Source organism: Echiichthys vipera (genome assembly GCF_963691815.1).
Source record: "Echiichthys vipera genome assembly, contig: SCAFFOLD_73, whole genome shotgun sequence".
In the NCBI taxonomy this organism is placed as follows: Eukaryota; Metazoa; Chordata; class Actinopteri; order Perciformes; family Trachinidae; genus Echiichthys; species Echiichthys vipera.
This window is the reverse complement of record NW_028154825.1, coordinates 67,501-80,000: the sequence shown is the minus strand read 5'-3', so window position 1 is coordinate 80,000 and position 12,500 is coordinate 67,501. Positions and strand designations below refer to the sequence as shown.

General features: G+C 42.6%; 1 protein-coding gene across 1 annotated transcript in view; it reads left to right on the top strand.

Moving 5' to 3' along the window:
* LOC310966335 (formin-binding protein 1-like) overlaps positions 1–12,500 on the top strand; it is a gene marked incomplete at its 5' end in the record, with an annotated part of 31,971 nt that overhangs the window by 3,491 nt on the left and 15,980 nt on the right. The window contains 6 exon segments of the mRNA XM_083940914.1: positions 1,771–1,821; positions 3,825–3,972; positions 6,774–6,836; positions 8,951–9,046; positions 9,341–9,355; positions 10,463–10,591. Of these exon segments, the coding sequence (XP_083797040.1) occupies positions 1,771–1,821; positions 3,825–3,972; positions 6,774–6,836; positions 8,951–9,046; positions 9,341–9,355; positions 10,463–10,591 (502 nt within the window).

Genomic DNA, 12,500 nt, shown 5'->3' with positions numbered 1-12,500 from the left:
GTTCATCACCTGTTCATCCCCTGTTCCTCACCTGTTCACCTGTTCACCACCTGTTCACCTGTTCACCACCTGTTCATCACCTGTTCATCACCTGTTCATCACCTGTTCATCACCTGTTCACCTGTTCACCACCTGTTCACCTGTTCACCACCTGTTCATCACCTGTTCATCACCTGTTCATCACCTGTTCACCACCTGTTCATCACCTGTTCACCACCTGTTCACCTGTTCATCACCTGTTCATCACCTGTTCATCACCTGTTCACCTGTTCACCTGTTCATCACCTGTTCATCACCTGTTCACCTGTTCATCACCTGTTCACCACCTGTTCATCACCTGTTCATCACCTGTTCACCACCTGTTCATCACCTGTTCACCACCTGTTCACCTGTTCCTCACCTGTTCACCACCTGTTCACCACCTGTTCATCACCTGTTCACCTGTTCATCACCTGTTCATCACCTGTTCACCTGTTCATCACCTGTTCATCACCTGTTCATCCCCTGTTCCTCACCTGTTCACCTGTTCACCACCTGTTCACCTGTTCACCACCTGTTCATCACCTGTTCATCACCTGTTCATCACCTGTTCATCACCTGTTCATCACCTGTTCACCTGTTCATCACCTGTTCATCACCTGTTCACCTGTTCATCACCTGTTCATCACCTGTTCACCTGTTCATCACCTGTTCATCACCTGTTCACCACCTGTTCATCACCTGTTCACCACCTGTTCACCTGTTCCTCACCTGTTCATCACCTGTTCATCACCTGTTCACCTGTTCATCACCTGTTCACCACCTGTTCACCTGTTCCTCACCTGTTCATCACCTGTTCATCACCTGTTCACCTGTTCATCACCTGTTCATCACCTGTTCATCACCTGTTCACCTGTTCATCACCTGTTCATCACCTGTTCACCTGTTCATCACCGTCGACACGTGTCAGAGAGCGCCAGCGCCCCCAATGGACGGAGGACACCATCGCGCTTCAAGGCTCTCTGAAGATCACCAACTGGGACTGTCTTTGTGTCTGCCTCACCTGTCTGCCTCACCTGTCTGTCTCACCTGTCTGTCTCACCTGTCTGCCTCACCTGTCTGTCTCACCTGTCCGTCTCACCTATCTGTCTGTCTCACCTGTCCGTCTGTCTCACCTGTCTGTCTGTCTCACCTGTCTGCCTCACCTATCTGTCTGTCTCACCTGTCCGTCTCACCTATCTGTCTGTCTCACCTGTCCGTTTGTCTCACCTGTCTGTCTGTCTCACCTGTCCGTCTCACCTATCTGTCTGTCTCACCTGTCCGTCTGTCTCACCTGTCTGTCTGTCTCACCTGTCTGCCTCACCTATCTGTCTGTCTCACCTGTCTGCCTCACCTATCTGTCTGTCTCACCTGTCCATCTCACCTATCTGTCTGTCTCACCTGTCCATCTCACCTATGTGTCTGTCTCACCTATGTGTCTGTCTCACCTGTCCGTCTGTCTCCCCTGTCCGTCTGTCTCACCTGTCCGTCTCACCTATCTGTCTGTCTCACCTGTCCGTCTCACCTATCTGTCTGTCTCACCTGTCCGTCTGTCTCACCTGTCCGTCTCACCTATCTGTCTGTCTCACCTGTCCGTCCGTCTCACCTGTCCGTCTCACCTATCTGTCCGTCTCACCTATCTGTCTGTCTCACCTGTCCGTCTCACCTATCTGTCTGTCTCACCTGTCAGTCTCACCTGTCTGTCTGTCTCACCTGTCTGTCTGTCTCACCTGTCTGTCTGTCTTTCTGCAGGAGTCTGTCTAAAAAGTATCACCCTAAGAGAAGCAGAGAGGATGAGAACAGGTGAGTTCCTTTATCATTACTCTGTTTATTAAACACAACTGACCAACAACAACTGACCCTATAGTGACTGACACTATAGTGACTGACCCTATAGTAACTGACCCTATAGTGACTGACCCTATAGTGACTGACCCTATAGTGACTGACCCTATAGTGACTGACCCTATAGTAACTGACCCTATAGTAACTGACCCTATAGTGACTGACCCTATAGTAACTGACCCTATAGTAACTGACCCTATAGTGACTGACCCTATAGTAACTGACCCTATAGTGACTGGCCCTATAGTAACTGACCCTATAGTGACTGACCCTATAGTAACTGACCCTATAGTGACTGACCCTATAGTAACTGACCCTATAGTAACTGACCCTATAGTGACTGACCCTATAGTAACTGACCCTATAGTGACTGACCCTATAGTGACTGACCCTATAGTGACTGACCCTATAGCGACTGACCCTATAGCGACTGACCCTATAGCGACTGACCCTATAGCGACTGACCCTATAGCGACTGGCCCTATAGTAACTGACCCTATAGTGACTGACCCTATAGTAACTGACCCTATAGCGACTGACCCTATAGTGACTGGCCCTATAGTAACTGACCCTATAGTGACTGACCCTATAGTGACTGACCCTATAGTAACTGACCCTATAGTAATAACTGACCCTATAGTGACTGACACTAAAGTAACTGACCCTATAGTAACTGACCCTATAGTAACTGACCCTATAGTAACTGACCCTATAGCGACTGACCCTATAGTGACTGACCCTATAGTAACTGACCCTATAGTGATTACTGACCCTATAGTAACTGACACTATAGTGATAACTGACCCTATAGTAACTGACCCTATAGTGACTGACCCTATAGTAACTGACCCTATATAAATAACTGACCCTATAGTGACTGACCCTATATTAACAACTGACCCTATAGTAACTGACCCTATAGTGATAACTGACCCCTATAGTAACTGACACTATAGTGATAACTGACCCTATAGTAACTAACCCCTATAGAAACTGACCCTATAGTGACTGACCCTATAGTGACTGACCCTATAGTAACTGACCCTATAGTAACTGACCCTATAGTGACTGACCCTATAGTAACTGACCCTATAGTGATAATTGACCCTATAGTGACTGACCCTATAGAAACTGACCCTATAGAAACTGACCCTATAGTAACTGACCCTATAGTAACTGACCCTATAGTGACTGACCCTATAGTGACTGACCCTATAGTGACTGACCCTATAGTGATAACTGACCCTATAGTAACTGACCCTATAGTAACTGACCCTATAATGACTGACCCTATAGTAACTGACCCTATAGTAACTGACCCTATAGTGATAACTGACCCTATAGTAACTGACCCTATAGTGATAACTGACCCTATAGTAACTGACCCTATAGTGACTGACCCTATAGTAACTGACCCTATAGTGACTGACCCTATAGTAACTGACCCTATAGTGACTGACCCTATAGTAACTGACCCTATAGTGACTGACCCCATAGTAACTGACCCTATAGTGATGACTGACCCTATAGTAACTGACCCTATAGTGACTGACCCTATAGTAACTGACCCTATAGTGACTGACCCTATAGTGACTGACCCTATAGTGACTGACCCTATAGTAACTGACCCTATAGTAACTGACCCTATAGTGACTGACCCTATAGTAACTGACCCTATAGTGACTGACCCTATAGTGACTGACCCTATAGTAACTGACCCTATAGTAACTGACCCTATAGTGACTGACCCTATAGTAACTGACCCTATAGTGACTGACCCTATAGTAACTGACCCTATAGCGACTGACCCTATAGTAACTGACCCTATAGTAACTGACCCTATAGTGACTGACCCTATAGTGACTGACCCTATAGTAACTGACCCTATAGTGACTGACCCTATAGTGACTGACCCTATAGTAACTGACGCTGTAGTAAGCTCGTCTCTGATTGGTCGTCAGGTTCTCCTGGTGTCTGGCGTTCGCGGCGACGCTCCGTCAGCTGAACGAAGTCGCCGCTCAGAGAGAAGAACTCGCCGAAAACCTGAACACGCACATCGTGAGCGAGCTGACGCGCTTCACGCAGGAGGTGAAGACGGAGAGGAAGGCAGTGAGTAAACAACAACAACAACAAACACACAACAACAAACACACAACAACAAACAAACACACAACAACAAACACACAACAACATCAAACAAACAACAACAAACAAACACACAACAACAAACACACAACAACAACAAACAAACAACAACAAACAAACACACAACATCAAACACACAACAACAAACACACAACAACATCAAACACACAACAACAAACACACAACAACAAACAAACACACAACAAACACACAACAACAAACACACAACAACAAACACACAACAACAAACAAACACACAACAACAAACACACAACAACAACAAACACACAACAACAAACACACAACATCAAACACACAACAACAAACAAACACACAACAACAAACACACAACAACAAACACACAACAACAACATCAAACACACAACAACAAACACACAACAACAAACACACAACAACATCAAACACACAACATCAAACACACAACAACAAACACACAACAACAAACACACAACAACAAACACACAACAACAAACAAACACACAACAACAAACACACAACAACAACAAACACACAACAACAAACACACAACATCAAACACACAACAACAAACAAACACACAACAACAAACACACAACAACAAACACACAACAACAACATCAAACACACAACAACAAACAAACACACAACAACAAACACACAACAACATCAAACACACAACAACAAACAAACACACACCAACAAACACACAACAACAAACACACAACAACAACAAACACACAACAACAACAAACACACAACAACAAACACACAACAACAAACACACAACAACAAACAAACACACAACAACAACAAACACACAACAACAACAAACACACAACAACAACAAACACACAACAACAAACAAACACACAACAACAAACACACAACAACAAACAAACACACAACAACAAACACACAACAACATCAAACACACAACAACAAACACACAAAAACAAACAAACAACAAACAAACACACAACAACAAACAACAAACACACAACAACAACAAACAAACACACAACAAACAACAAACAAACAACAAACACACACAACAACAAACACACAACAACACAACATGAACACATTATGAACACATGAACATGAACACATTATGAACACATTATGAACACATGAACATGAACACATTATGAACACATTATGAACATGAACACATCATGAACACATGAACACATTATGAACATGAACACATTATGAACATGAACACATTATGAACACATGAACATGAACGCATTATGAACACATGAACATGAACACATTATGAACACATTATGAACACATGAACACATTATGAACACATTATGAACACATGAACACATTATGAACACATTATGAACACATGAACACATGAACACATTATGAACATGAACACATGAACACATTATGAACATGAACATGAACACATTATGAACATGAACACATTATGAACATGAACATGAACACATTATGAACATGAACATGAACACATTATGAACATGAACACATTATGAACATGAACACGAACACATTATGAACACATGAACACATTATGAACACATGAACACATTATGAACATGAACACATGAACACATTATGAACATGAACATGAACACATTATGAACATGAACACATTATGAACATGAACACATTATGAACATGAACACGAACACATCATGAACACATGAACACATTATGAACATGAACATGAACACATTATGAACATGAACATGAACACATTATGAACATGAACACATTATGAACATGAACACATCATGAACACATTATGAACATGAACACATGAACACATCATGAACACATGAACACATTATGAACACATGAACACATGAACACATTATGAACATGAACACATTATGAACATGAACACATTATGAACACATTATGAACATGAACACATTATGAACATGAACACATTATGAACACATTATGAACACATGAAAACATTATGAACATGAACACATTATGAACATGAACACATTATGAACACATTATGAACATGAACACATTATGAACATGAACACATTATGAACACATTATGAACACATGAAAACATTATGAACATGAACACATTATGAACATGAACACATTATGAACATGAACATGAACACATTATGAACATGAACACATTATGAACACATTATGAACACATGAAAACATTATGAACATGAACACATTATGAACATGAACACATTATGAACATGAACACATTATGAACACATTATGAACACATGAAAACATTATGAACATGAACACATTATGAACATGAACACATTATGAACATGAACACATTATGAACACATGAACACATTATGAACATGAACACATTATGAACATGAACACATTATGAACACATTATGAACACATGAAAACATTATGAACATGAACACATTATGAACACATCATGAACACATGAACACATTATGAACATGAACACATTATGAACACATGAACACATTATGAACATGAACACATCATGAACACATTATGAACACATGAACACATTATGAACATGAACACATTATGAACACATCATGAACACATGAACACATTATGAACACATTATGAACATGAACACATCATGAACACATTATGAACACATGAACACATTATGAACATGAACATGAACACATTATGAACATGAACACATTATGAACACATGAACACATTATGAACATGAACACATCATGAACACATTATGAACACATGAATGTTCTAGTCTGACCATTTTCATCCGTTCTTCTCTTTTACAGCATTTCCAAGATGGCCGCCGTGCGCAACAGCACATTGAGAGCTCATGGAAACAACTGGAGTCTGTGAGTGGCCTCTGACCCCGCCCCCTCTGACCCCGCCCCATCTGACCCCGCCCCTCCGACCCCGCCCCCTCTGACCCCCCCTTACTCCGCTCCTCCTAATCCACCCATCTGACTCCGCCCCATGGCTCTGTCCCCCTGACTCCGCCCCCAACCCACCTGACTCCGCCCATCCGACTCAGATCCCGCCCCATCTGACTCCGCCCCTCTGCCACCGCCCCTCTGACCCCATCCCTCTGACCCCATCCCTCTGACCCGCCCCCTCTGACCCCACCCCTCTGCCCCCATCCCTCTGACCCCACCCCTCTGACCCCACCCCTCTGACCCCACCCCTCTGCCCCCGCCCCCTCTGACCCCACCCCTCTGCCCCCATCCCTCTGACCCCATCCCTCTGACCCCATCCCTCTGACCCGCCCCCTCTGACCCCACCCCTCTGCCCCCATCCCTCTGACCCCACCCCTCTGACCCCATCCCTCTGACTCTGCTCCCTCTGCCCCCATCCCTCTGACCCCACCCCTCTGACCCCACCCCCCTAATCCACCCATCTGACTCCGCCCCATGGCTCTGTCCCCCTGACTCCGCCCCCAACCCACCTGACTCCGCCCATCCGACTCAGATCCCGCCCCATCTGACTCCGCCCCTCTGCCACCGCCCCTCTGACCCCACCCCTCTGCCCCCACCCCTCTGCCCCCACCCCTCTGCCCCCATCCCTCTGACCCCACCCCTCTGCCCCCACCCCTCTGCCCCCACCCCTCTGCCCCCGCCCCCTCTGACCCCACCCCTCTGCCCCCATCCCTCTGACCCCACCCCTCTGCCCCCATCCCTCTGACCCCATCCCTCTGACCCCACCCCTCTGACCCCATCCCTCTGACCCCACCCCTCTGACCCCACCCCTCTGACTCTGCTCCCTCTGACCCCATCCCTCTGGCCCCGCCCCCTCTGACCCCATCCCTCTGACCCCACCCCTCTGGCCCCGCCCCCTCTGACCCCACCCCTTTACTTGTTGTTTACCTGTTGTTTACTTGTTGGTTACCTGTTGTTGTTGTTTACTTGTTGTTTACCTGTTGTTTACTTGTTGGTTACCTGTTGTTGTTGTTTACTTGTTGTTTACCTGTTGTTTACTTGTTGTTTACTTGTTGTTTACTTGTTGTTTACATGTTGTTTACCTGTTGTTGTTGTTTACTTGTTGTTTACCTGTTGGTTACTTGTTGGTTACTTGTTGTTAACCTGTTGTTTACCTGTTGTTTACTTGTTGTTTACCTGTTGTTGTTGTTTACTTGTTGTTTACCTGTTTACTTGTTGTTTACTTGTTGTTTACCTGTTGTTTACTTGTTGGTTACCTGTTGTTGTTGTTTACTTGTTGTTTACCTGTTGTTTACTTGTTGGTTACTTGTTGTTGTTTACTTGTTGTTTACCTGTTGTTTACTTGTTGTTTACTTGTTGGTTACTTGTTGTTTACCTGTTGTTTACTTGTTGGTTACCTGTTGTTGTTGTTTACCTGTTGTTTACCTGTTGTTTACTTGTTGGTTACCTGTTGTTGTTGTTTACTTGTTGTTTACCTGTTGTTTACTTGTTGGTTACCTGTTGTTGTTGTTTACCTGTTGTTTACCTGTTGTTTACTTGTTGGTTACCTGTTGTTGTTGTTTACTTGTTGTTAACCTGTTGTTTACATGTTGTTTACCTGTTGTTGTCTACCTGTTGTTTACTTGTTGGTTACCTGTTGTTGTTGTTTACCTGTTGTTTACCTGTTGTTTACTTGTTGGTTACCTGTTGTTGTTGTTTACTTGTTGTTTACCTGTTGTTTACTTGTTGGTTACTTGTTTACCTGTTGTTTACATGTTGTTTACCTGTTGTTTACTTGTTGGTTACTTGTTGTTTACCTGTTGTTTACTTGTTGGTTACTTGTTGTTTACCTGTTGTTTACTTGTTGTTTACCTGTTGTTTACTTGTTGGTTACTTGTTGTTTACCTGTTGTTTACCTGTTGTTGTTGTTTACTTGTTGGTTACCTGTTGTTTACCTGTTGTTGTCTACCTGTTGTTTATTGTTGGTTACCTGTTGTTGTTGTTTACTTGTTGGTTACCTGTTGTTTACCTGTTGTTTACTTGTTGTCGTCCAGAGCAAACGGCGGTTCGAGCGCGACTGTAAGGAGGCGGAGCGAGCGCAACAAGTGTCCGACAGAATCGACCTGGAAAACAAGACGGACGGAGAAAAGGTGGAGACGTCAATATTTATTATTGTTGTTGTTGTTGTTGTTGTTGTTGTTGTTATTATGACAGTAAATACTCAAATACGCTCACAGAGAGAAGGTGGAGACATAAACAAACATAATTATTATTGTTATTATTATAATAAACATAATTATGACACAAACACAAACAAACACAAACAAACACAAACAAACATAAAGCAGTCGACTGCTGTCGTCATGACAACAGCTAAAGTCTAAAGTTACAGTTTAAATGTTAAATTATATTTATTTATTTATTTATTTCTGTTTCTGTCTCAGCGCTGCTCCATGAAGGTGAGTTACTGTTATTATTGTTATTATTTATTATTATTGTTATTATTTATTATTATTAATGTTTTTATATTCACGTGTTTTTATATTCACGTGTTTTTATATTCACGTGTTTTTATATTTACGTGTTTTTATATTCACGTGTTTTTATATTTACGTGTTTTTATATTCACGTGTTTTTATATTCACGTGTTTTTATATTTACGTGTTTTTATATTTACGTGTTTTTATATTTACGTGTTTTTATATTTACGTGTTTTTATATTTACGCGTTTTTATATTCACGTGTTTTTATATTTACGTGTTTTTATATTTACGTGTTTTTATATTCACGTGTTTTTATATTTACGTGTTTTTATATTCACGTGTTTTTATATTTACGTGTTTTTATATTTACGTGTTTTTATATTTACGTGTTTTTATATTTACGTGTTTTTATATTTACGTGTTTTTATATTCACGTGTTTTTATATTTACGTGTTTTTATATTTACGTGTTTTTATATTTACGTGTTTTTATATTTACGTGTTTTTATATTTACGTGTTTTTATATTTACGTGTTTTTATATTCACGTGTTTTTATATTTACGTGTTTTTATATTCACGTGTTTTTATATTCACGTGTTTTTATATTCACGTGTTTTTATATTCACGTGTTTTTATATTTACGTGTTTTTATATTCACGTGTTTTTATATTTACGTGTTTTTATATTTACGTGTTTTTATATTTACGTGTTTTTATATTCACGTGTTTTTATATTTACGTGTTTTTATATTTACGTGTTTTTATATTTACGTGTTTTTATATTTACGTGTTTTTATATTTACGTGTTTTTATATTTACGTGTTTTTATATTCACGTGTTTTTATATTTACGTGTTTTTATATTTACGTGTTTTTATATTTACGTGTTTTTATATTTACGTGTTTTTATATTCACGTGTTTTTATATTTACGTGTTTTTATATTCACGTGTTTTTATATTTACGTGTTTTTATATTCACGTGTTTTTATATTTACGTGTTTTTATATTCACGTGTTTTTATATTCACGTGTTTTTATATTTACGTGTTTTTATATTCACGTGTTTTCGTGCGTTTCGGTTTCAGGTTCGTCAAACGGCTCAACAGAAAAAACAAGCTGCTGAAGAATCCAGGAAAGATTACGTGACCAGTTTAAACCGGTTCAACCAGGACCAGAACCAGCACTACCACACCCTGGTACCAGTCATTTACCAGGTAAACCGGCACTACCACACCCTGGTACCAGTCATTTACCAGGTAAACCAGCACTACCACACCCTGGTACCAGTCATTTACCAGGTAAACCAGCACTACCACACCCTGGTACCAGTCATTTACCAGGTAAACCGGCACTACCACACCCTGGTACCAGTCATTTACCAGGTAAACCGGCACTACCACACCCTGGTACCAGTCATTTACCAGGTAAACCAGCACTACCACACCCTGGTACCAGTCATTTACCAGGTAAACCGGCACTACCACACCCTGGTACCAGTCATTTACCAGGTAAACCGGCACTACCACACCCTGGTACCAGTCATTTACCAGGTAAACCGGCACTACCACACCCTGGTACCAGTCATTTACCAGGTAAACCGGCACTACCACACCCTGGTACCAGTCATTTACCAGGTAAACCAGCACTACCACACTCTGGTACCAGTCATTTACCAGGTAAACCGGCACTACCACACCCTGGTACCAGTCATTTACCAGGTAAACCGGCACTACCACACCCTGGTACCAGTCATTTACCAGGTAAACCGGCACTACCACACCCTGGTACCAGTCATTTACCAGGTAAACCGGCACTACCACACCCTGGTACCAGTCATTTACCAGGTAAACCAGCACTACCACACCCTGGTACCAGTCATTTACCAGGTAAACCAGCACTACCACACCCTGGTACCAGTCATTTACCAGGTAAACCAGCACTAGCACACCCTGGTACCAGTCATTTACCAGGTAAACCAGCACTACCACACCCTGGTACCAGTCATTTACCAGGTAAACCAGCACTACCACACCCTGGTACCAGTCATTTACCAGGTAAACCAGCACTACCACACCCTGGTACCAGTCATTTACCAGGTAAACCAGCACTAGCACACCCTGGTACCAGTCATTTACCAGGTAAACCAGCACTACCACACCCTGGTACCAGTCATTTACCAGGTAAACCAGCACTACCACACCCTGGTACCAGTCATTTACCAGGTAAACCAGCACTAGCACACCCTGGTACCAGTCATTTACCAGGTAAACCGGCACTACCACACCCTGGTACCAGTCATTTACCAGGTAAACCGGCACTACCACACCCTGGTACCAGTCATTTACCAGGTAAACCGGCACTACCACACCCTGGTACCAGTCATTTACCAGGTAAACCAGCACTACCACACCCTGGTACCAGTCATTTACCAGGTAAACCGGCACTACCACACCCTGGTACCAGTCATTTACCAGGTAAACCAGCACTACCACACCCTGGTACCAGTCATTTACCAGGTAAACCAGCACTACCACACCCTGGTACCAGTCATTTACCAGGTAAACCAGCACTACCACACTCTGGTACCAGTCATTTACCAGGTAAACCAGCACTACCACACCCTGGTACCAGTCATTTACCAGGTAAACCAGCACTACCACACCCTGGTACCAGTCATTTACCAGGTAAACCAGCACTACCACACCCTGGTACCAGTCATTTACCAGGTAAACCAGCACTACCACACCCTGGTACCAGTCATTTACCAGGTAAACCAGCACTACCACACCCTGGTACCAGTCATTTACCAGGTAAACCGGCACTACCACACCCTGGTACCAGTCATTTACCAGGTAAACCGGCACTACCACACCCTGGTACCAGTCAATTACCAGGTAAACCGGCACTACCACACCCTGGTACCAGTCATTTACCAGGTAAACCGGCACTACCACACCCTGGTACCAGTCATTTACCAGGTAAACCAGCACTACCACACCCTGGTACCAGTCATTTACCAGGTAAACCAGCACTACCACACCCTGGTACCAGTCATTTACCAGGTAAACCAGCACTACCACACCCTGGTACCAGTCATTTACCAGGTAAACCAGCACTACCACA